The sequence below is a fragment of the Ochotona curzoniae genome, unplaced genomic scaffold, assembly GCF_017591425.1.
Source record: "Ochotona curzoniae isolate NIBS_2020 unplaced genomic scaffold, NIBS_Ocur_1.0 contig_908, whole genome shotgun sequence".
NCBI classification, from domain to species: Eukaryota; Metazoa; Chordata; class Mammalia; order Lagomorpha; family Ochotonidae; genus Ochotona; species Ochotona curzoniae.
Window position 1 is genome coordinate 15,387,392 of NW_024466607.1, and position 24,034 is coordinate 15,411,425.

Here is a 24,034-nt window from a genome sequence, read left to right on the forward strand (position 1 = left end):
ACTGGAGGTGGCTCTGTGAAGGATGTGCCCGCACTGACCTGCACAGGGCAACAGCTAGGCACCTCCTTCAGCCCTGCCCTGCCTTGTCTCACTGGGTTATCACCCCATGGAGTGAGGGGCTCGCTCAAGTGTTGGGGTTAGGGGTGCTGTGAGGAGGCCCCTCACCTGGGAATGTTCTGGAAAGGCAGGGCAGAGGTCCTCAAGGTGACCAGATTTGTGTGGGGAAGGGCCTCTATAGAGGTCTGTGGGTGAATAAGGGGGGAACAGGGGGAGGCGTGAGGAGAGGCAGGTCTGGGTACAAGGGTGCCCTCTGTACCAAGCATGCACAGAAGGATGGCAGAGGGTTGGACCAAGGACCATTGGATAAGCATAAACAGCCCACAATGGGGCCCACAGAAAAGAACATCAAGACACACAACACAGGCCCACTCCCTGTGCCCACCTTGGAGCTGGGGTATATTGAACAGAAATCAAAAGGTAAAAAAAGAAAAAACAACTTTCAAGATGGCAGGAGAAGTCCAAAAACAACAAACAATAAGGAACATGTAAAACTAACCTAACTACCAGAACTGAGTTATCTGCCCCAACAGTACCCCCATCGTACATGGCAAAGACTATGGCCACACTAGTTCTCACAACCTTGTGAACAGAACCCTCTCTGCTGAGCCCCGTGACTGCCATTGTGGCTGCCCCACACGCCCACCCCACCCCTTAGAGGAGCTTGGCCAGAGCCACTGCCCTCACTCCATCGGGTATTTGAAATGGCTCATCAGACTGTAGTCTTCTTCCAGGTCCAGAACAGTCTCGACGATATTGTGCTCGTCGAAGGTGTCAGCGCCTGGAGCCCTCTCGGGGCTCTCGTCCACCAGCAGGGTCCAGGCCTCCTCCTTGAAGGGCGAATCCTGGCAGCGGCTGCACACGCGGCCCAGTTCATTCTCAAACTCCAGCTTCCCAGCCAGGTCCTCAATGGTTCGGATGCTTGTATGATCTTAAAATGGAAGAGATGTGCTCAGCTTTACAGCTCTAGTGAGGAGTCTGAGGGAGATATTGTGAACACAAGTCAAACAAGCACAGACAGATGGTTGCATGTTGGGATTGTACCAGGCTGGCCAAGTGGATGCCAACTTCTTGGGGGGGATGCTTGGTGCCTCGCCCTGCCGCAGGTCCTGGCCTTACTGCGCCTGACACTCTACCAGGCCCCAGGAATAAAAGGCCTGAAATGCAGATACCTGGCCTGGCTCTCAGGACTGACAAGACAGAGCAAGCACACATCAGGATGGGGATGTGAGGAGAGGCAGGTGTGGCTATGCAGGGAATGGTCTGAGTGACATGTACATGCAGGCTGGAGTGTGGAAGGATGGCAGAGCAGCCCAGTGTGAAGCTGCTGATCCAAATGGTGCCTGAAGCTTGCACTGGCTAACAGGCACCTCTCCAGGCTCAGTCAGCCGCCCCCTTAACTAGCAGCTGGGCACCTGCTGCCTGGTAGAGTCTGGTCAAACCAGGCCCAGGTAGCTCACACATCGATCTACAGCCTGGAGTGTCCCACACATATGTGGGAGGACTACATGGCCATGTCATGTGTGTGGGAGCACTACACAGCTATGTCAAGGGAATATAACTGGAGGTGGTGGTGGCAGGGGGTAGTTATCCCAGGACAGCTTTGGCTTCTACATTTTCTTCTAAACGCTGTCCCGTCCACCCCCGCTGGCTTCCTCTCTTCCTTGACCTGATTCCTGGCTCCTCCACTACTCAGCTCAACCTTCAGGTCGTGAGGGATGCAGAAATCTCTGTTCCTTTGTGTCTGGGAAATGGCTTCCCATCCCTGGGCCCTCCGAGGAAGGATGGCTCCACGTGGTCCTCCATGAGCACCACCCATCAACCAAAACCCAGAGCTGATCCAGCTGGGCCATGGAGGTGTAGGCCAGAGGGCTGCTGTGGCCCTTGCTACTCACCTATCATGTCCAGCAGATCCTTCGTGACCTCTGGGCTAGCACTGGTGAGAGGCAGGTTTGACTCAACGTTCAACTCTCTCTCTGCATCTTTCCTGCAGTCCCGGGGTGAGGAGAAATGTCATTAGAACCCTTATCCAGAGAACCTTGTGGGGCAACTTCCTGCTATAGGATCTTTGAAAAAAAAAAAAAAGGATTTGGGACTAGGGTATTTATGCTGGGACTGGGAGGTCCTGGAGGAAATGGACCAATAGCATTTTTGATAATTGGGATGTCACAGACCCCACATAATTACTCGTGGTGCTGAGCTGGGTCAAGGACTTCGTGGGTTCCAGCCTGTTGCATGGACTCATCCCGGGTTCCCATCCTCACTTCAAGTCAAGATGCCTGGACCAAGCGGTCTGGAGAAATCTGGTAGTTACAAAGGGCCTTGGGAGCCCTTAGCGTCTTGGGTGTAAGAGGGGAGCAGAGACAGGAGTAAAGCTAGGAAGTTGAGCCACCCACAATTTAGCCTCTCCCTGCAGTGTTGGCTAAGTAGACTACATTATGCAGGCTCAAACACTGCTTAGAGATGCAATTAAAATGTGGGCGGTGTGACAGTGTCAAGGGAGGCTCCCCACCAGGCCATTTGACACCCTCACCATCCCTTTGGGTGTTGCTGGGTATAGTTTCCACAGGTGGTCCAGCAGTGAAATTAGGCTATCGGCCCAAGCACACATACACACACAGCGAGCTACAAGTTTGCAGCAAGATTCTGGAAATGACAACTCTCCCAAGCCAGCCAGGGTTGGGCACCACAACGTCTGGGGACAAGAGGTTGGTCCCTTTTGCTGAAGCAGCAAATCACAGACACCCCATCACCTTAAAGTCTCCTTCCGCCACAGCTCCCCATCGCCCGCTGCTCTCCAGAACTGTCTTTCAGGCGCCAGAGCGCAGGGATGCATCAGCATGTTCTCCTTGCTGGCCAGAGGCTTTCTTTTGGGACCCAAGGCGTGTGGTTTTGCCCCCAGTGGGACATGGGTGGGCAGCATGGCAGCGTTCTCGTTCTCAGCAGCACACGGGACAGTGGTGAACGGTGCCGCGGAGGCGCAAGAAACCAGCGGGTGCCTCCCGCAGAGCAGCCGGTGCACAGGAAGGGAGAGGGTGGGCGGCGCTGCGTCCGGCTCCAGCCTCGGGGAGCCTGTGCATTCCTGGGAATGACAGACGCCTTCAAAGGCTCGGTCAATGGCTGCAGCCAGCTCCTTTCTGCATCTTCTGAGTTTCTCAGACATCTTCCCTAAAAGTGACCATGTCTTTATTACGAGTTACATTGGAAGCGGGAGGGCGACAGGAGGGCTGAGGTTTGGGCGGGGCTGCAGCACACTGGGCAGGGCAGTGACCGCCTGAGCGGGAGCAGGGTTGATGGCGGTTGAGGGGTGCCATCAGCAAGTGACCCCGGGGCTGCCCGCCCTCCTCCCCTGGTGCCTGCCGGGTCTGGCCCGCCCCCAGGGCGCCGCCACTGCTGCCTCCACCCGACACCCTAGGCTGGACTCCCAAAACCACCACGTTCTCACCGAGCGGTGGCGCAGCTGTACCACGGCCCTCGCCAACGGTCACTGCGTGCACCTGATCAATCCCAATCGCGCGTGCCCAGAAAGGAAGCCCCAACCCCCACCCTCGCTTAGGTTAAAGGTCAGATCCCGGACAACTGTTCTTCCAATTAGTATTCAGGGACGGACAGGAAGTTTCCAGGATAGAGGCTGGTCCAGTGAAGCAGAGTGCCGTGGTGGGGGTGGGGCCTCTGGGTCTGGGAGTCGACAGGGGTGGGGAGAGCACCCTGTTAATTCCTGAGTATCAACCCCAAACCAGCAGGACCAGAATCGATTCCTTCACGGAGGTTCCCCCTCCCTGGCCAGGAAGGTACAGGTGGGACCAAAGCACTCAGTGCTTGCCATCTAACACAAGGCCCACACAGTGGCCATTTCAATTCACAGAGAATGGGGGGTAAGAAGGCCTAACAAAACTGCTAGGTCTGGCCAGTGCACAGCTCAGTGGCTGAATTCTTGCCTTGCATCTGCTGGAATCTCACATGGGACCGGTTCATGTCCTGGCTGCCCCACTTCCCATCCCTATTTGTGGCTTGGTAGAGCAGTAGAGGATGGCTCAAAGCCTTGGGACCCTGCACCAGTGTGGGAGACCTGAAAGAAGCTCCTGGCCTCAGTTTGGCTCAGCTCCAACCTTTGTGGCCACTTGGGGAATAAATCAGCAGATGGAAGATCTCTTTGTCTCTCCTCTCTGTGAACCTGCCTTTCCAATAAAAATTGAAAAACTACTTGGTTCTCTGGGAGTCTGGAAACCCCAACACCAAACATCTTCATTCCACTAGGGAGGAGAAAGAAAGCTGGAAATCCCAAGATGACTCACAGGAGAACCCAAATGGGGTTCGGAGGCTGCTGTGTCTTAGAAAATGAGAAACCCATTTTGGTGCACACGGCAAGAGAGACGTTTACTTGAAGTTGGGGTCCTGGGGGGAGACCACAGGTGGTGATGGGTCCAGGTGGCCCAAGGGGGCTCCTCTGCTCCCCAGGCACCCAGCAGGCCTCTGGGGATTCCCCCCTGCTCTTGCCCCCTGCCCGCCACTCTGTGCAGTTCCGAGGTTTCAGACCCAAGGTCTCTCACCACCTGCTCATAAAGAAAATAATCCAGCCTCTTGCCATAGCCCTTTGGAGCAAACAGGGTCTTTTTTTTTTTTCTGCTGCTCATAAAAGGGTTTTTCCTCATCTTGTTTTTGGCTGAACACTGGTAGTCTCCAGAGGATCCCAGATGTCCCTGGGGAGGCCACCCCGTGAGATGGGTGGCCAGCAGCCAAGCGGGCCTCAGTTGGTATCCATGCTGCAGGTCTCCTCCTCTCCCGAGACCTGCTGTGAGCCACTGGGTCGCGCGTCCCCCTCGGAGCAGCCAGGAAAAGCGGCTTGCGAAGGAGTATTACAGACTTCATCATCTCGGCGCTGGTAGAACAACACGTAGGCAGCCTTTGTCTGCAAGACAAGTGGGGGTAGGCCTCTTACAGCCGCTGCTTGCATTGAACAGCCACCTCGAACCCTTCCACCTGGACCCTTTGCAAGGAGGGCAGGAAGGGCTCTCTCCTGTCACGGCAGAAACATAAGAGCCAACTGGTGGGAGTGGGACCTTGCCCAGAGGGAGTCTGGGAGTCTCTGCAGCAGGACGGAGATGCTGGGGTGGGGTCCACTCACCACAATCTGCTCCTCAGAGGCTGGTGACACGTTGCTATCATCGAAGTAGTACCACTTGCCATTCAGCTTGTTCTTCGCATACGCAGTGTCTGCAAATCAGCACAGACCCTGGCAGTCAGCAGAGCTGGAGTCTGCTGGCTTATCAGGCAGGTACCACCTCCTCAACCCCAAGCAAAGCAAAACATGAGGAACAATAACGTACAGTTTGGGTAGGTCTGAATCAAGACAACTCACACTTTTCCCTAAACTATGCCTTCTCCTAAAGAGAAAGAATGCAGTTATAGGGGCCAAGGCTTTAAACTTTTATTTGGGAGGTAGGGGCAGCATTGTGGCATAGCACTTACAACTACAGCCTTCAACACTGGCATTCCACATGGGAGTGGCCAGTTTGAGTCCCAGACCGAATCCCAGATTCCTGGTTTCAGCCTGGTCCAGCTCTGGTTACTGACTTTTGGGGAAGTGAAGAGGATGAAGGTCATCTCTACCTTTTAAATACATTATAAAAATTTTTATTCAATAAATAAATAAGAAAGAAGGAGTAGTAGCTGCTTAGGGCAGCGCCTGACAAGTGAGCTAAGCAGTAGGAGAGGCACAGAGGCAATACTTACAGTGGCCAACGCCCATGGCGCCATAGTGATTGGACACGGCGATGAGATCATACACGTAAGGCCTTGCTGACAGGTCGCAGACAAACTCTGACATGTTCAGCGCCCTGATCACGAAACAGAGAGTGCTCTGGGCCACTGTGCCCGACACTGTGGGAGAGGTCAGAGAGCCCAGCAAGCCCTTTTGTCTGTGACAGGCCGGACGTGGGAAGGCAGGCACCAAAGCCACTGCAGAAGGAACTGTAGGGTGCAAGGTGGGCCCTGGGCTCTGGGAAGGTGCAAGGCACGAGTAGTGTCCCAGGCATCTCCTACAGCAGCCACACGGTAACCACTGTCACCCCCAGAGTGACAGCGGCTGTCAGGACCAAGGCAGGCCCAGAGAGCATTCGGTCGCCAGCATGGTGGAAATTTCTAGCATGCAGGAAAGGTGAAAAGATTTCAAAACTGACACTCCAGCACCTACATGGACCTGCCACTGAGAGAACAATTTCTCATGGATCTACCTGTTACTCATCCCAGAAAGTTTCTGAAAATCAGCATTTTTGTAGGCAACCTCTGCTGGGTGGACTTCTTGTCTTGCCCATGTTACCCTAAACCTCAGGCCTGGAAGGACACACCTGACAGCCAGTCCCCCCTGCCCGTGAGCAGTGGGTCTGCTGCTCCTGCTGGTGCTAGCTGCCCCAGCACCCAAAAGGAAGGGGATAAGCAGGGCGGTTAGTGGCATCAGGCTGGCAGAGGTGTTGGTTATCCCAGAGCCTGCACGGAGAGGTGAGCTGAGCCAAGCAACACTCAGGCCCACTGGCATAGGTCTCCCAGGACAAGCCTTTCTGCCAATCCGTGTTCAAACTGCCCCCACACCACCTGCTGAGTCTGCCACCTCCCCCACCTGACTGGGAACTCCACGGCTGTGTCCAGCTTATCCCTCCAGTATCGGCTGTAGGAGAAGCGCTTGAGGTGGACCACCAGAATCTTGGGCAAGGACCAGAGGTCAAATTTCTTGGTGGCCTGCTGGTGCTTCTTGCAATTGGGGCAGTACCTGAATAGGAGAGAGTTCCACTCAGCAGGCGACAAAGTGTCATGGGGGCACCTGCCCCATGCCACGGGAGGCACAGCCAGGATGTATGAGTGAGCGCACCGGCCTTGTGTGCAGAAGGGCAGAGTGACCTGGCACAGCAAGCTGACACATCCCACCCCAGGGTTGGCCTAGGGTGTGTGGGTGAACCCTGTGTACCAGGGGTCGTGCTCCCCGAGGGTCTCCATGGTGGTGAAGAGCTCAATGCAGTCTCTCAGGGCCACGGAGGTCTTCTTCTTTTTCTGTGGCTGCAGCATGCTCACGTGCTTCTCAAAGGCCTGTCGGGACAAAACCGGGCATGGGGCTGGGGGCAGCCAAGGAAACAGCTTCCCCTCCCCTCCTCCCGCCCCCAGAACCTTTGTGTGTGGAAGGAGAAAACCCTGGTACAACTCTGCCCTCCTGGACCCAAATCTAACCTGTTAAACTGCTCTCTGAACCCTGAGGGCGACCCTCTTTTCCACACATGCAGTTCTCAAATCGGAACTTGCTGCCACTTGATAACCCCAGGGGACGTACCTCAGACTCCTGCTCATCATAGTAAAGGTTTCGCGTCTCACTGTCCCAATCGATGGCCAGAGTAGATCGAGCTGAGGAGGAGGACCAGGGAGTCATTTGTTATGGGATGGCCAGCAGGTGACAGGAAGGAGGACACACGCAGGCAGATCCATTACCACTTGCGGCCAGGAGCAAGGCTCTGCCTAGGCACAGCCTTTCTGCAACTGTGAAGTCCTTAGCAGCTTTCCTTAGCAGTACAGGGAAGCTCCAGAAGTGTGAAATATATAGGATTCTGAAAGGGCACGGTTTTAGACAGACTCATCTAGACGGCCTATATTTATCCTCCTTTACCAACCAGCAAAAAATCTCCAAGAACAGCTGAAACGAGGACGAAACTGTGGCACAGGGCTTAAGCCGTCACCTGCACGACACTGACAGCCCCAGTATGGTGGGTATTCTGGCTGCTCCACTTCCAATTCAGCTCCCTGCTTACGGCCTGTGAAGAACAGTGGAGGATGGTTCCTGGACCCATGTGGGAGATTTGGATGACCTCCTGGCATCTGGGACATGAATCAGCACATGAGCCCCCTCTCTTTGTAGCTCGTTCAAAAAAGAAAAAAAGAAAAAAAACAGAGCAGATGAAACACAGATGAAACAACTGGGGGCAGACACTGGGCCCTAGAATGAGAGGCTTCTGGTAGAAGGAAAACAAAATGACTGACTGCCACCCCACCCTAGCTGTTGGCTTGGCCAGCAGCTTCCAGGCTGCAGCCACAGGGCGACTTGCAGAGGCCAGATGGACAGGTACCATGCCAGAAAGGGAAAAACCACCAATGAAGACAGAGCTGCAGGGTGAGCCAGCCAAGGGGAACCAGGAACATCAACACAGCACTTTTAGTGCTTGCTTTTATTAATTTAAAAAGGATGCACAGGGACTGGGGAGCTGGGGTACAAGGCATGAAGCCCGTTGTACTGGTTCAATTCCTGGCTGCTCCACCTCCCTGCTAATGTGCCTGGGAAAGCAGTGAAAGACAGCCCAAATGAACTGGGCTCCTGCCACCCACTGGGGAGATCTAGACACAGTTCTTGCCTCCTGCTTTTGGCCTGGCCCAGCTCTGGACATTTCAGGAGTCATTTAGCAGATGGAAGGTTTCTGTCTCTTGTCTCTTTGCCTGTCAGGCAAAAAAAAAAAAAATGTGTATCAAAAAATATAAGCAAGTACACAATCAGCTGGTTTACTAGTTTCTTCTCTAACAAAAGCAGCTAAAAGATACAGAAATACTTCAGTGGGATCAGCACTGAGGCACATCAGCTAAAGCCACCACCTGTGAAGCCAGCATCCCATGTGAGAGCAGATCTGTATCCTAGCTGCCCACTTCCTTTCGGCCTGGCTCAGGCTTGGCCATTGTGGCCACTTGAGATAGCCACTTGGAGAACAATCTCACTGACAGAAAACCTTTCTGTGCCCCTTCTTCTCATAACTCAGACTTCCAAATAAAAAATGAATAAAGTAAGAATTTTTTAGAGAGCTGCATCTGCAAGTCCTGCATGAGGGTCCTCACTGGCTTGTCTCACACAACGCCGAACTGCACAGCCGTCCTCCAGCCATGTCATAATTTCTAAATACTCTTAGAAAACAAAACATGGAATGATTTTCTGAAGCTGAAGATGTTCAAATAAATGTTGTGCAGCCGGATCAAAGCACTTGTCCCTACAGGGCGAGGAAGTGAAGGGGCCACCTCCTCCCAGGACCTCAAGGACCGTGCTGGAAGGAGCAAGGCTTTCCCCTGAAGAAGGCCATGGGACTTCCAGAGTCAGCCCACAGCAGCCCTGTTTGCCCCCGTGATTGCAACACGAGGAAAGGGAAGCCCCAAAGCAATAAGCCATCCTCCACCCAAAGCTTGACTTAAGGCCCTGGAAGGTGCTTACAGTTGAGTTTAAGCAGCTTCCCGTCAGTCGCAAGGGAATTGATGTCCGCTGTTCCGTAGGAGTTCACCAGACTGAAGGTGAAGAGCCTCTTGGGGCAGGCCTGGCCGGGGGCCTTCTGTGGCCTGCTCTCACAGGGCTCGCTGCCCAGCTCGTCCTCCCCACTGCCTTCTGCCTCAGAGAGCTGTTCTTTGCCTTCTTCTTGATGTTCCATTTCCTCCTCTTCTCCTGACACACAAACAAAACAAGGCACATGCACCGTGAGGCAGTGTCCATGAGCAAGTGCTTCTTCCTGCAAGCAGACTGCGCGTGAGAACCTTCGCCTGCCCCAATGGCCTGTGCAAGCCACTCTAATTCATGTGTGACCCTCTCTGAAGGGGAGAGTGGCCATATCTCTTCTGTGCTGAGGAAGTGGAGGTGCAAGGAGTTCAGTGAGCCCCAAAGGTGCCGTGACTTGGCAGTCCTACAGTCCAGCCCTCCTTTGTAGGGCACCAAAATTCACACAGCTCCGCTCTTTGAACTACATTACGCACACAGACAGCAAAGGCCTAAATGAAACACACACTCAGCACAAGGGTTCAACTGCTGCCTGTGCTGCTGGCATCCCCTATGGACACCAATTTGAGTCCAGTTTCTTCTGCTTCCAATCCAGCTCCCTGCTAACATGCCTCGGAAGGCAGAATGGACAAAATCCTTGGGCTCCTGGAACCCACGGAAGACCCAGACAAAGGTTCTAGCTCCTGGCTTCAGCCGAGTCTAGCTTCAAATGCTGAGTGACCTTCAGGGAACTGAACCAGCAGGATGAAAGTCCCTTCTATCCCTCTTTCTCTATAATTCTACCTTTCAAAAAAAGTCCTTGAAAAAAAGAAAGTAAATGAACACAAATACTAAGTAAAAGTATTCAGTTCCCCCAGAAAACAAACAAAAATAACCACATATACCAAATGTTCCCTGAGCGAGCACTTACTGTCAATCTCTTAGGTGCGGATGGCATGCCATGCTGCGGAGCCATGGCAGATGGAGGAGAAAGGTAAAGCCTCACATCAGCATTAATTCCTGTAAAGATGGGGTCCACCCAAGAGCCGACTGGAAGGGGACCAAGAAGAACGGACCCAAAACAAACTCTGGGGGCGGGCACCGTGGCTCAACAGACCAATCCTTCAAGCGTAAGCATCCAACATGGGTGCTGGATTGTGTCCTGGTTGTTCCACTTTCCATACTGCTCCCTGTCTGTGGCCTGGGAAAACAGCAAAGGACGGTTTAAGTCCTTGGGACCCTGCACCCATGTGGGAGACCTGAAAGAAGCTCCTGGCTTCGGATTGGCTCAGCTCCTGCCATTGCTGCCATTTGGGGAGACAACCAGTGGATGCAAGATCTTTGCCTCTGTCTCCTTTCCTCTGTTAATCTGCCTTTGCAATAAAAATGAGTAAGAAAAAATATAAAAAGATTTATTTTATTTTTATTACAAAGTCAAATTTACAGAGAGGAGGAGAGACAAATAGGAAAATCTTCTGTCTGACGATTCACACCCTAAGCGGCTCAGTGGCTAGAACTGCACCGATCTGAAGGCAGGAGCCAGGAACCTCTTCCAGGTCTCGTAGGCGAGTGCAGGGTCTCAAGGATTTGGATCATCCTCAATTGCTTTTCCAGGCCACAAGCAGGGAGCTAGATGAGAATTGGGGCTGCTGGGATTAGAACTGGCACCCACATGAGATGTCAGCACATTCAAGGAGAGAACTTTAACCACTAGGCTACTGCGCTGGACCTGCAATAAAAATAAGGAAGTCTTAAAAAAAAAAAAAAGACACCTGTAAACGTGGAAAAAAACATCGGATAAAACTATCCGAAAAAATCAGATCAAAAAACAGGAGAGGAGGCGGCACTGTGTAGGAAGCCTGTGTGCCCCAGAGGTCCTCCCCACTTCTTCAACTCCTCTAATGGTGGCACTGCCCCTTCTACTCAGGTGAGCCAGTCCTACTCCTACCTGGTGCCAATATCCTGGCACCACCCAAACTCTGCCCAGGCCATTCTACTGGTCCTGTTACCTGGACAATCTCAGAAACTGCTAATGTAGTCACAAGCTGACATCATGCACAGTGGCATGACAGCCTAATCCTCTGCCCTGTGGTGCCGGCAACTTATATGGGGCTGTTTGGAGTCCTGGCTGCTCTACTTTTGATTCAGCTCCCTGCTTGTGTCCTAAGAAAGCTGTGGAGGATGGCCCAAGTCCTTGGGACCCCACACTGAACACAGCTCCCAGTTTTGGATCAGCTCAGCTCTGGCTGTTGCTGTAATTGCCAGTGGGAAGCAGGTGGCACCGGGCTGGTTTGCAGATGAGCAAGCCAAGGTTCAGAGGAATGCAGTGCCCTGTTGAAGCCCAAGTCATAACTCGGACGAGGGGTCACAGGGCCCTAGCTTCTGCAGAGCCACAAGTAAGGCAAGGTCTGCTCACAGACTGCCACTGTCACTTCGAAACCTCTGCTTGTGCGACCTGTGCACAAAATATACTTCCGTTCATCTCCTGGCCAGGGAGAACTAGTGCTGACTCTAAGATTTCTTAACCATCCTAAAATACTTAGAAGGAACCTGGAACAATCAATGGCAGTTTAGCCAGCAGTATTTTTCAGTTTGTTGATTTCATTTATTAACCCCCGATCCATATATTATTTGTACAGTACAATGTGATGTTCTGACTCATGTAGACATGGGATAAAAATCAACTCAGCACAGTTAACATCCTATCACCTTACAATTTTATCCTTTCCTTAGGGCATGCTCAAAAGCCTCTTTTCTAACCACTCTGACACATGATGCAGTATGGCTACCTCCACGCCCCTTGCTATGCCACACACACCAGAACTGACTTCTCAGTCTCACCACAATGCTGTACCTGCTGACCAAGCTGTTCATCCTCTCCACCCCAGGCTGCCAACCTCTGGTGGGCACTCGAAGAAATCCACTTCTCTAGACTGCACACAAGGGGTGGGGTCATCATGACACTGTGGTGTTTCTCTTTCTGTGCCTGACTTACTTAGCATAATGTCCCTCACGTCCAGACATGTCACTGGCAAAGAGTCATGATGTCTAATATCAGTTCTCACTTTCAGGACCTTGTACATATTAGAGGAATCTGTACAATTAGATTTGTAACTGGTATTTTAAAGAATTAATCTGGAGGATGCTTCCAGTTTTCAAGAAAGAAAACCACTGGTTCTTTCAGATCCATTGAAGAATAACAGGTGAAATGCAGATGGCACATGGCTCCCCTGATAAGAAGGGCTTTGTCAGTGCCCAGGCACTCATGAGAGGACAATGAAGGTTCAGGGTTCTCCTACTTTCCCACATGGGATTTCCCTCTCACAGCAGGAGGTGCCTGCCATCAGCAACTACCCATGGCATCCTGAGGAGAAAGGAGTAAAAGAAACGCCCAGGAGAGCTGGTCCCTGCCTTCTGACAAGCTGGCAGGAATTTCTACCTTCCCTGGGGACAGAAGGTTATGCATCATGCTGCTGTGGAAGGGCAGAAAGGCCCAGTTAACCACCGCTATGCCCATGAAGGTCACAAAGACAGTCCTGTGCTGGCTGCATGCCATGCCGCAACCCCAACAGATCAAAATTCAAATCCTGACTCTGCTTTGTGACCTGGGCAAGTCACTCAACCCCTGTAGGTTCAGTATACTTCAGTGAAACTCAACCCATATCAGCAGGTGTCTAGGAAGATTCCATGAGCTGACAAAGTAGAACAGTGACCATACAGATCTGGCTCCCAGGTCTGCTGTAATAGGCAGAACTGCCAATCAAGTGCCACACCCTTAACAGCAGGAACTGAGGTAGCCACTCAGTCCCAGGACCACCGCCCCTAGAACTGCCCCTTAGCTCACCTTCACAGTTGTCCCTGGAGCCATTGCAGGCCCCTGGCTCCAAGAGTGAGCTGCCAGATTCATCAGGCAAAGGGTGTTTTACATAGCGGCTTAAAAGAGAAAGAGCAAAACAGATGTAACATTTCCTTGCTTTTCTCTGCAATGCAGCTAAGTAGTGCATATAATCTATTCACAAAGCAATATTTGTAAATAAAAAGTGCTTTAAAACCATCATGATGGTTCACACTAAAACACTAAGAGGAATCCAGGAGACATGACATTCAATCTATTAAGCCATAAAGACTTCAAAAAAACGGTCTCAGTCTTCTGTGAATGCCTATAACAATCATTTTTAAGACTATTTCTCGGGCCCGGTGGCGTGGCCTAGCGGCTAAAGTCCTCGCCTGGAACGCGCCGGGATCCCATATGAGCACGGGTTCTAATCCTGGCAGCTCCACTTCCCATCCAGCTCCTTGCTTGTGGCCTGGGAAAGCAACTGAGGACAGCCCAAAGCTTTGGGATCCTGCACCCGTGTGGAAGATCTGGAGGAAGCTCCTGGCACCTGGCTTTGGATCGGCACAGCACCGGCCACTGCGGTCACTTGGGGAGTGAATCATCGGACGGAAGATCTTCCTCTCTATCTCTCCTCCTCTCTGTATATCTGACTTTGTAATAAAAAGAAATCTTAAAAAAAAAAAAAAAAAAAGACTTTCTCTGGGTTGGCTGTGTAAAGCTGTGGCCTTGATACCAAATGAGCACCAGTTTGTGTCCTGGCTGCTCCTAATTTTTTTTTTTTTTTAAGATTATGACTGAAAAGTCAGGTTTACAGAGAAGACACAGAAAGATTTTCTGTCCACTGGTTCACTCCAAGTGACCACAATGATCAGAGCTGAACCGATTCAAAGCCAGGAGCTTCTTCCAGGTCTCCCATGCAGGTGCAGGGTCCCAAGGCTTTGGGTCATCCTTTACTGCTTTCCTAGGACACAACCAGGGAGCTGGATGGGAAGTGGAGCAGTCAGGGTACAAACCGACACCCATATGGGATCCTGGCAGATGCAAGGTAAGGATTTAGCCATTTCTGATCCAGCTCCCTGACAAAGTGCCTGAGAAAACAGCAGATGACAGTCCAAGTACTTGGGCCCCTGTTACTCACACGGGAGATAACAGATGGAGTTCTAGGCTCCTGGCTTCACAGAGCCCTGGCTGTTGCAGCCATTTGGGGAATGAATAAGCAAATGAAGATCTACCTCTCCTCTTCTGTCACTCTCTCAAAATAAATTATTTTTTTTTAAATTAAATAAATGAAATTATTTCTCAGTAATGCCAATTACAGAACAGTGCAATGTTTCAGAAAAAGTTTTTAAACATGAAGCCCCTGAATTCCCAAATGCAGGTGGCTGACTCGATTTAGAGACTTTTGGTCACTATACCTGGACAGTATACCTGACATCCCATCCCAATAACACCTGCTGGCCCTTCTGGGTCAGACATAGTTGAGCCTAGGGGATCCACGCAGCCCATCCGCACAGGGCTGCTACTACCATTAGACACCCATGTTGATCTCAGAGACACACCAAATTGCATCTCTGCCACTGACCTGATCCGATCACAAACGGCCTGGTACAGAGAGTCGAGGGTGAGCTTGTGCTTAGGGACAGAAACCAGCAGTGGCTGCCCATACAGCACCACCCCGGAGGATGTGCTTGACGGCCTGGACTTCCTTTCCCTGAAGTAGATAGGAAGCGTGACCCGCTCCACACCATCCACAGAGGTGCCACAGACCTCATACCTGTGTCGGATAGACAGGATGTGTTAGCCTGTGAGCACAGAGCAGCTGCAGTGGTGGGTTTATGGGCCCTGGCACACCAAGTACACTAGCAGAAAGGCAGAGAAGCCATTTCCACCGCGCCTTCCAGAATATAAACCAAAAGTCACAGGCCCAGACATGTAATGGGGAGGTTTCTTCTTTAGATATTGCATTCCTCAGGCAAAGCCAAGACCAATTCTGAAAAGCTTCTACATGAGATAAGTTTCCAAGTGAGAGTAGAGAAGGAGGGAAAGGGCCACACTGAAGCAAGTTGACAATCTGGGAGCTGTAGGCAAAGTCAGAACACCCCACTCCATCAGGGATTATACCTACAATTACACAGAAAAGCCAGGAAGTAGCCCAAGACAATAACCCGCTTCCCTCATACCCCTCCCGCCGCCCACAAGGAGTGAGGAACTGGTGTTGCCTCTATGCGCACTCCCACAGTCTGGGCATAAACTGCTTATGTTTCTTATCTCTTCTGCATCCCCTTCCCCTTTCTCCCACAGTTGGGATGACTCCATGACCTGCTGCAGGTATTAACCACAGGTGTGTCCATGTAGAGACGCACCACGGGGACACACGACTTGCAGTGCCTTAAGGTGCTGATGGTGCTGGTTGCCCGGTCTCCTGCACTCCCACGTAGCTCCATTTGAACAGCACCTGCCAGGATGGCAGAACCTCTAGAACATGTGCCCTTACTTCGCAGCACAATACTCACACAAAAATGTCATCTCGAGGCATGATATGATTTAAACCTTCATCCATTTGGAAAATTTTGTGGAACCGGTGATTATACACATCTGTGACCACCATCTGGGAATTAACAGTAACAGATTACAGGATGGCACCAGATTGCCCTGCCAACTACTTATAACCTAGAAACAAGAGGAAAAAAATGTCCAGCTGAAATGTTGCCTCTATGCGCACTCCCACAAATGGCCCCAGGACTCGGAGCTAAGGTCCAAGGAAGAAGTGGAGGCTGGGTGGCAAGGAGTGCTAATCACAGACTGGAACTTCTTCAAAATCTGCAGGGGTGTTCCACAAGGCCAAAGTCTCCAGCCCATTCCATCACACAGTGCTGGCAACACAGTTCTACCCCTTGCCGCAGACCATGATTAGTGTGACCCAAAAACAGAAAGAAAAACGATGGTGTTTCTCTGGAGCTAGGATGGCCCCAGGGCACCCAGAGCTAAGGGCATGACTGTGCTGGACAGCAACTACTACCCACCCCCTGAAAAAGGAGTCTCGTTGGTCACCCGGCCTTACGTTTTCTGCAGCAATGCCAGACAGCCTGGAGAGTGCGTCGCACAGGTCTGATACGGCCCCCATCAGTGGGACAGTCACCCGGTACTGCAGGGGAGAGACAGTCAAGATAACAGGTGGGAAACAAGCTGGGAGGGGAAGGCATGTTAGTTGCTCTTTCGGAAACAGCAGCATACAGGGAGGTGAGAGACCAGAAGAGTGAGTGGCAGAGACAACAGGCACGTGTGCATCAGTCCCTGCCTCAGGAACCAGCAGCAGGACAGGAGCTGGGCCATCTCCTGCCCTGCCAAACACTGCCCCACTTTTTCTTCACATGACTCTGTATGCTCCCCTTCAGTGATCCCACCCATCATCCTTTTCAGACATGAAGATTAATGCATCCCCAGCACAGCTGCAACCAAGATTTGCTGCTCAGACACCTGCCCTGGCCTCTTGTTTGGGGCTTTTTTGGCTGATGTGAGGATGAAGCTAAGGGAGCCTCTGGGTCCCAAACCTTCATACACAAGGGCCACGTCACAGACCCACAGATTTCTTCAGTCACATGACTGGAATATGAGGAACAAAACCACAACAAGCAAGGCATATTACAGGAATACCCAAAGGCCAGTGGGGGTCAAGTGCTGAGAGGACACAGGCAACTCAGAGTTCCCGATGCAACACGGCCAGTGGAAGCAGCCCCTCCAGCGTCTAGAGACCACTCAAAGCAAGAGTGCCATAAGGGTATGTGTTCTATTACCTGGGTAGGCCTGCAGCGAGGGTCAGCAGGCACCAGGAAGACCTCCATGACTCGGTCTTTCTTCAAGGGCAGTGGGAGAGTGAGATAACAAAATGGATCAAAAGTCACAGAAACCTTAGCACATTCTGGGCAAACCAAGGTAGATTTGAAGAGCCCATGGAAAGTGTCCACAATCACGGAATCATTCCGCAACCTGTGATTCTCCCAGGCTTCCTTTGCCACTACCTGCAAGAAAGGGATTAATGGGACACTGTCAGCCATCTCTTGGTTCTTCTCTCTGTATCCAGGAGGATTCACAGTAAAGTCCAAGTAGGACCAGCTAAGAGTGTGGTCCAGGCCAAGAAGAGCCATCACTGCTCTTAGTGCTCCACTCTCAACTTGCCAGCCTGCTCTACACCCAGGCCGCCACTGAGTGGGAGTCAACACAGTAAATGGGAAATGAAGGGTCAGCATGTCATCTGAGGGGAACAGGAGGCTACAAAGCAGCATAGGCACACAGACCTAACTCGGGTAAGGGCTGCCTCGCAGTCTTTCTGTCTATCTGTTGAAGCTTGCATCTACAGTACAGCTCTGCTAACACAGCTTTTTCTTTAGGATCTATATGTCACTTACAGGATTCCTATTAGTTATCACAATGTGACAGCACAGCTGAAATAATAAATCCTTTCACAGAGAAGAAAACATATATACCCTGTGGCACTGGGTTCAGTTTCTGTTTGTGATGCCAGGCTCATACTAATGAATACTAATGGAGGGACATTTCATGTCCCGGCTGCTCTGCTTTTCACCCAGTTTCCTGCTAATGCAACTGGGACCTAACTATTTGGACACCTGAAATCTTTATGGAAGGCCAGGACAGAGTTCCAAGTTCCTGGCTTCCGCCTGGCCCAGCCTTTGCTGTTGTGGCTATCTAGAGTGAACCAATGGAAAGAAGACCCTCTGTCTTTCCCTCTCTCTGCAACTCTGACAGTCAAATAAATAAAAATTTTAAAAACTCTTTTGAAAATTTTCCCAATTTAAATAAATATTTAAATGTCTACAATATGATATTAATTGCTGGGGTCTGTGCAGTGGATGTGGGGGATACTAAGGTATGAAGAGTATTGTTCCATTGTAGGCAGGGCCGCAAGGATTTTCCCTCTGTACAGCAGGGCCAGGTGGACGTCTCTACAACCACCTGAATGCAGCGCCGCCTCCCTCTGCATGGACACCGGACCACTCTATGGAAGAATTCTAATCCATTCAGGTACTGTTTCCTACTGTGGAGTTGGCTTTTTTACTCAATGTGAGCTTGCAGTTTAATGTCAATAATAACGTCTTACAAAAGGGCCTTTTATTATTCATACTGTCTTGGCTGTCCCCATTGACCTTAAACTAATGTAGGGACCTGTATTTAGGGCTTCATTCTTTCCTTGATTTTTAGGTTCTCCTTTTCTTTGTAACACAAAAGTGAGTTGTAGAATAAGAATTGCAGTAGGAACTTCTATTGTTTCTAGGTGAAACAAATGGCAGAATTATCCTTAGAAACACCCACTTGACCATGACGTAAAAAATCTGAGCCAGAAAACACACAGGGCCCGGCGCGGTGGCACAAGTGGTTAAGTCCTCGCCTTGCACGCCCGGGATCCCATATGGGGGCCGGTTCTATCCTGGCAGCCCCGCTTCCCTTCCAGCTCCCTGCCTGTGGCCTGGGAAAGCAGTCGAGGACGGCCCAAAGCTTTGGGAACCTGCACCCGCGTGGGAGACCTGGAAGAGGCTCCTGGCTTTGGATCAGCATAGTATCGGCCTGTTGCGGCTCACTTGGGGAGTGAATCATCGGACGGGAGATCTTCCTCTCTGTATCTCCTCTCTGTATATCCGCCTTTCCAATAAAAAATAATAAAAATAAATCTTTAAAAAAAAAATCTGTCTAAAAAAAAAAAAGAAAACATACAGCTTTCCTGCATTGTCCATTATGATCATGAAAATATAATGGTCCATTTCTTTCTTCACCCACACACCTTTCTCAAGTTCCGAACTTGGCTGGAGCTGGACTCCGGCAATTAATCACCACTACTTTAAAATTTATTTATTTTTATTAGAAAGGCACATTTACAGAGAGAAGGAGAGATAGAAACAAAGATCTTCCATCCTCTGGTTCATGCTCCAAGTTGCGGCAATGGCCAGAGAGGAGCCGATTCAAAGCCATGCGCAGGAGTTTATTCCACGTCTTCCACAGGGATGCAGAGTTTCAAGACCTCAGGCCATCCTCTACTACTTTTCCAGGACACAAGTAGGGAGCTGCATTGGAAGTAGAGCATCTGGGACATGAACTGCACCCATATGGATGCCAATGCTTACAGGAAAAGGAGCAGCCAATTGAGCCAATTTGCCAGCTCCACCATTAATTTTAATAATCAAGAATGGGAGCTTGGGGGTCCGGCACTGTGGCCTAGCAGCTAAAGTCCTCGCCTCGAATGCGCCGGGATCCCATATGGGCGCCAATTCTAATCCTGGTGGCTCTACTTCCCATCCAGCTCCCTGCTTGTGGCCTGGAAAAGCAGAAGAGGATGGCCCTGCACCCACATGGCAGACTGGGAAGCAGCTCTGGGTTTCTGGTTCACATTGGCTCAGTTCCGGCTATTCCGGCCTTAGTGAGTAAATCAGTGGAAGCAAGATCTTTTTGTCTCTCCTTCGAGTAGGGGCTAGTCAGTAGTCAGCACAATAACCTAGTAAATAAATCCTTGTTTTACATGCGCAGGAATCACATATGGGTTCCAGTTTGTGTCCTGGCTGCTCCACTTCTCTTCCAACTCCCTGCTCATGGCCTGGGAAAGCAGCAGAGGATGGCTCAAAGCCTTGGGATCATGCACCCTCATGGGAAACCCAGAGGAAGCTCCTGGCTCCTGGTTTTGGATTGGTTCAGCTCCAGCCAGTGCAGCCACTCGGGGAGGGAACCAGCATATGGAAGATCTTTCTTTCTATATCTCCTTTTCTCTGTATATCTGTCTTTCCAATAAAAAAAAAATTAATCTTACAAAAAAAAAATTAGTGGACGGGGTCCAATGCAATGGCTCACAATTGAGTCCTCGCCTTGTACATGTCAGGACCCCATATGGATGCCAATTTGTGTACTGGCTGCTCCACTTTGCTTCCAGTTCCCTGCTTTCTGTGGCCTGGAGGGTGATGGAGGATGGTCCAAGGCCTTGGGGCCTTGGGGCCTTGCACCCATGTATGAGGCCCAGAGAAGGCTGCTGGCTCCTTACTTCGGCTTCCAATTGGCTCAGTTCTGGCCATTGTGGCCACTTGGGAAGTGAACCAGCAGGTGGAAGATCTTTCTCTCTGTGTCTCCTTCTCTATGTGCATTTGCCTTTCTAATGGAAATAAATTCTTAAAAAAAAAAAGAAAGAAAGAAAAAAGAAAAAGAATGGGGGTTGGTGCTGTGATGCTGTAAGTTAAACCACCATTCACAGTGCCAGCACCCTATAGAGGTACCAGTTTGAGGCCCAGTTGCACTGCTCCAGTGCTCTGCTAATGGCCCTGGGGAAAGCAGTGGAAGAGTCCGTGTGCTCCTGCCATCCACGTGGGAGATGCACACGTTTCTGGCTCCTGGCTGCTGCCTGGTATAGTCCCAATAGTGCCAGCCATTTGGGAGTCAAGAGTAGATCAAAGATCTCCCTATTTTTCTATATATAATTCTGCTGTTCAGATAATATATGAATCTTAAAATACAAGTAAGCCAATGGATTTGAACGGGAGCAGTAACAGTACAAAGTATGCACACTAGTGCTTTCAGAACATCCTAAGCCTCTGGTTTGACAATCAAAGACTAAGTAGCAAACATTAATTTGAAGCTCATCAGGGATTGTTAAAAGTAATGAGGGTTAGTCTCTTTCTAACCTGGGATATATTTCGTACCTAGAGGCCATGCCGTTGTCACTCACAACAGCACCAGACTCCCAGGGCCTTGTTGCCCACTCAGCTACCCCCAGCACACCCCTGCACTGCCTTGAGATCCTGCACTCAGATGCCATGGGAACCATACCGCATCGGGTCGCCCATTGGCATCCCTGAGCTCCAAGTAGGGCTTCTTCTTCACTCGGTTGAGATCTTCGTGTAAGCCATCCAGGAGAAAGGCTAACAGCTCCTGAGAGTCTTGTTGCTGGTAACCAGAAAACTGAGGAGCAAAGCGTCCCACTTGGGTCTGCAACAAAAACAACTACATCAGAAGGCATGCTGTATACAAAAACAGCAAAGTCAGAAGGGAAACTGTCATCAAAAACAGCCCTGTGGAGTGCACATTCAACCTGACGTTTGAGATGCCCAGGTTATACAACGGAATGCCTGGGCTGCTTTCCTGACTCCAGCCCTGACCAAGCTCCAGCCACCAGATATTTCTGGGAGAGAATCAGTAAATGGAAGCACTGTCTACTGGTTGCCCTCTCTACCTCCCAAACAAATGCACAGTGCTAAGATGTCATTGGGATAGGGCAGGCATGGTGGCACTGGAAGATAAGCCAACACCTGCCAAGATGGCATCCCACACAGGTCCTGGTTGGAGTTCCAGCTGCTGTGTTTCCCATCTAGTTCCCTGCTAATGCACCTGGGAAAACAGCAGGATATAGCCCAAGTTCTTGGACCCTGTACCCAAGTGGAAGACTCAGGAGCTCCTGGTTGTGACCTGGCCCAGGCTTGCCCTTTGTAGTCATGTAGGGAGCAAACCAACAGACAGATCACTCCTCTGTTTCTTCCTCTAATTTTAGCATATCTGCTGCCAAAGCGAGCACTGTTTCTTCTTCTAACTCTGGTGTTTCAAATAGTAAATCTCAAAAATCAGACAGTGTACTCAAAATGATGAACAGAATAAAAGGGTATGACAATGTCACACATTTTTGCAGTTTCCATCTTACTCTCTGTGCAAGTAAAGGAACGTCTCATTACAACACTAAACCACTATCCCCAACACAAGAAAAAAAGGAAGTATGGTTCTCCACCTACTTTGAACATGCGAGGTGCCACATGAGTGTCCCTCCCCGACCACATCTGCTTAATGAGCTCTGCATAGGCCTCTGCAATCTCCCCTTTCATCCCAAGAGGGTTGTCTCTGTTGATTTCAGCCTCGTATTCATCTTTGAGAAAGTAGTCAGTCAGCGGGGCAGTGTTGCTTAGGCACTGGAAGAGAAAAAGATCGGAGCTGAGACTCTTCCTGACCGCCCACGTACACACACACACACACACACACACACACACACACACACACACACACGAACAAATTGAAGCACCAAGACAGACAACCTCAAAATCAAGGAGTCCCTAACAGATGCTGGTAAGATTCCCAGCAGTGAGGAACTGCTCCGCGGAGCGCAAGGTAAAAGACCACCTCTGTACTAAGCTTCTATGATCATGATCTTTGAAGAGCTCAATACACTGCCTCACACTTATCCTTGAAATCGGCTACTGGAGAGGAAAAGCTAAATGTTTATTTAATGCCCTCTTTTTAATAGAAAGGACTGGGAAATTTGAACCTTTCATGGGGTTGGCACAGTGGAATAGTGGTTTGGGCCTCCACCTATAGTCCTGGCATCTCACATATGTGACAGTCCTGGCTATTCCACCTCTGACTCAGCTCCATTAATGTGTCTAAGAAAGCAGCCAAAGATAACCCAAGAGACCTGGTGCAACAGCTCAATTGATTAATCCACCTCCGAGTGCTGGGATATCAAATGGGTGCTAGTTCATGTCCTGGGATGCTCCACTTCCTATCCAGCTCCCTGCTTGTGGCCTGGGAGAGCCATAGAAGAGGGCCTAAAGCCTTGAGGCCCTGCCCTTGCTTGGGAGGCCTGGAAGAAGTTTCTGGTTTCTGGCTTCAGATTGGCTCTGCTCCAGCTGTTGTGGCCACTTGAGGAGTGAACCTCAGATGGAAGATCTTTCTTTTTCTTCTTCTATCTGTAAATCTACCCTTCCATAAAAATAAATAAATCTTAAAAAGAAAAAAATGGGCAGTCAGTCTTGACAATGTGTCTTCTTAACTTTGCAGTTAGATCCTAGTCTATCAAAGGCCTCACATGTTACGTAGTCAATAAATGCCTGATGAATTAACGGGACACCAAGGGGGAAACTAGAACTTTTTCCAGTAAGAAGTGTGAGGTTAGGTCATTATCCTTATAGGATGATCAGCAGTCAACAAAGCACAACTTGGGTTAGCACCAACTCCTTTAAGTTCACATCAACTCTTAAGATACCAAAGCAGGCACATAATCCCATACTTTCTAAGGATTTCACAGCCTAATGGTCAACAAAACTCAAAACTCTGAGGAAACCACACACCAACCTAAGCAGGAAGACATGGCTGCCAACACAAACACTGAGAACCATTCTGAGCCAATCAATGGGAGGTGTCTTGATGGTGACCACTGGACGAGAGGGAGACAGTAACCCCTGGGAGAGGACCCACTCAGCACTTCAGCAGCCCAAAGCAGGGTTTTATTTAGGGTTTATTTATTTCCCTTTACCTGCAGAGCGGAGTTCATAAAGCAGGTGTTCCCCAGGTTCCCAAGTCCACAGAGGCCAGGCTGGATGTGAGATGATGGAGGCTCCTGGCAGTTGTAGGAAGCTGAAAAGCCAGAGCCACTAGAAAACACAATCCAGATGAATGCTGCACACCCATCCTACATACAACTTTTAGGGCTCCTCAAGCTCATGTCTGGTTCAGACTGCATGCTGCATACCTCCCACCTCTCATGCTAGTCCTCCTGGTGCTTCTGCTCTCCTAGCCCACCCTGACTTGCTAAGCTAGCAGGTATAAACACCTTAAGGAGAAAAACACTATTTGATTTTTCCTCTCTCAGGATTGGCAAATGCTCGCTTTACATCCTTTCTTCCTGCAGGTTGACTGCCAAGTGATGGCAGAGAAAAAATAAGATGCTGCAGTCACCACTGCCTACCAGACCGCTGCAGCCAGCAATGTCCAGCAGGCCACAGCCAACCCTGCCTGGGCCTGAGGGTTCCCAAGCATTCACGCCACATCCCTCTCCTCAGCTACTCTGTCTACAGTGCATGGCAGTTATTCCAGGAAAGCTTGCAGAAAGAATCACAGCCACCCAGAGG

General features: G+C 50.5%; 2 protein-coding genes across 4 annotated transcripts in view; both read right to left on the reverse strand.

Annotated features, from left to right (window-relative positions):
- Window positions 1-429: 429 nt before the first annotated feature.
- CUNH3orf62 (chromosome unknown C3orf62 homolog) lies at window positions 430-4,031 on the reverse strand. The gene is made up of 3 exons (XM_040994453.1): window positions 2,811-4,031; window positions 1,953-2,044; window positions 430-988 (listed from the first exon to the last, which is right to left on the reverse strand). The coding sequence occupies exons 1-3, from the start codon at window positions 3,218-3,220 to the stop codon at window positions 741-743; spliced, it is 750 nt and encodes a 249-aa protein (XP_040850387.1). The 5' UTR covers window positions 3,221-4,031; the 3' UTR covers window positions 430-740.
- Window positions 4,032-4,415: 384 nt separating this feature from the next.
- Window positions 4,416-24,034, reverse strand: part of USP4 (ubiquitin specific peptidase 4) — a 33,528-nt gene continuing 13,909 nt past the window's right edge. For 2 of the 3 annotated variants that reach the window (XM_040994455.1, XM_040994454.1), the window contains 15 exons: window positions 23,440-23,557; window positions 21,926-22,099; window positions 20,973-21,131; window positions 16,949-17,173; window positions 16,216-16,299; window positions 15,668-15,762; window positions 14,737-14,928; window positions 13,161-13,249; window positions 9,284-9,508; window positions 7,376-7,446; window positions 7,019-7,137; window positions 6,674-6,823; window positions 5,791-5,894; window positions 5,183-5,271; window positions 4,416-4,966 (listed from right to left, as the gene is read on the reverse strand). In XM_040994455.1, the coding sequence (XP_040850389.1) occupies window positions 4,805-4,966; window positions 5,183-5,271; window positions 5,791-5,894; window positions 6,674-6,823; window positions 7,019-7,137; window positions 7,376-7,446; window positions 9,284-9,508; window positions 13,161-13,249; window positions 14,737-14,928; window positions 15,668-15,762; window positions 16,216-16,299; window positions 16,949-17,173; window positions 20,973-21,131; window positions 21,926-22,099; window positions 23,440-23,557 (2,056 nt within the window). In that variant the 3' untranslated portion in view covers window positions 4,416-4,804. The other variant, XM_040994457.1, reaches the window with a different exon arrangement.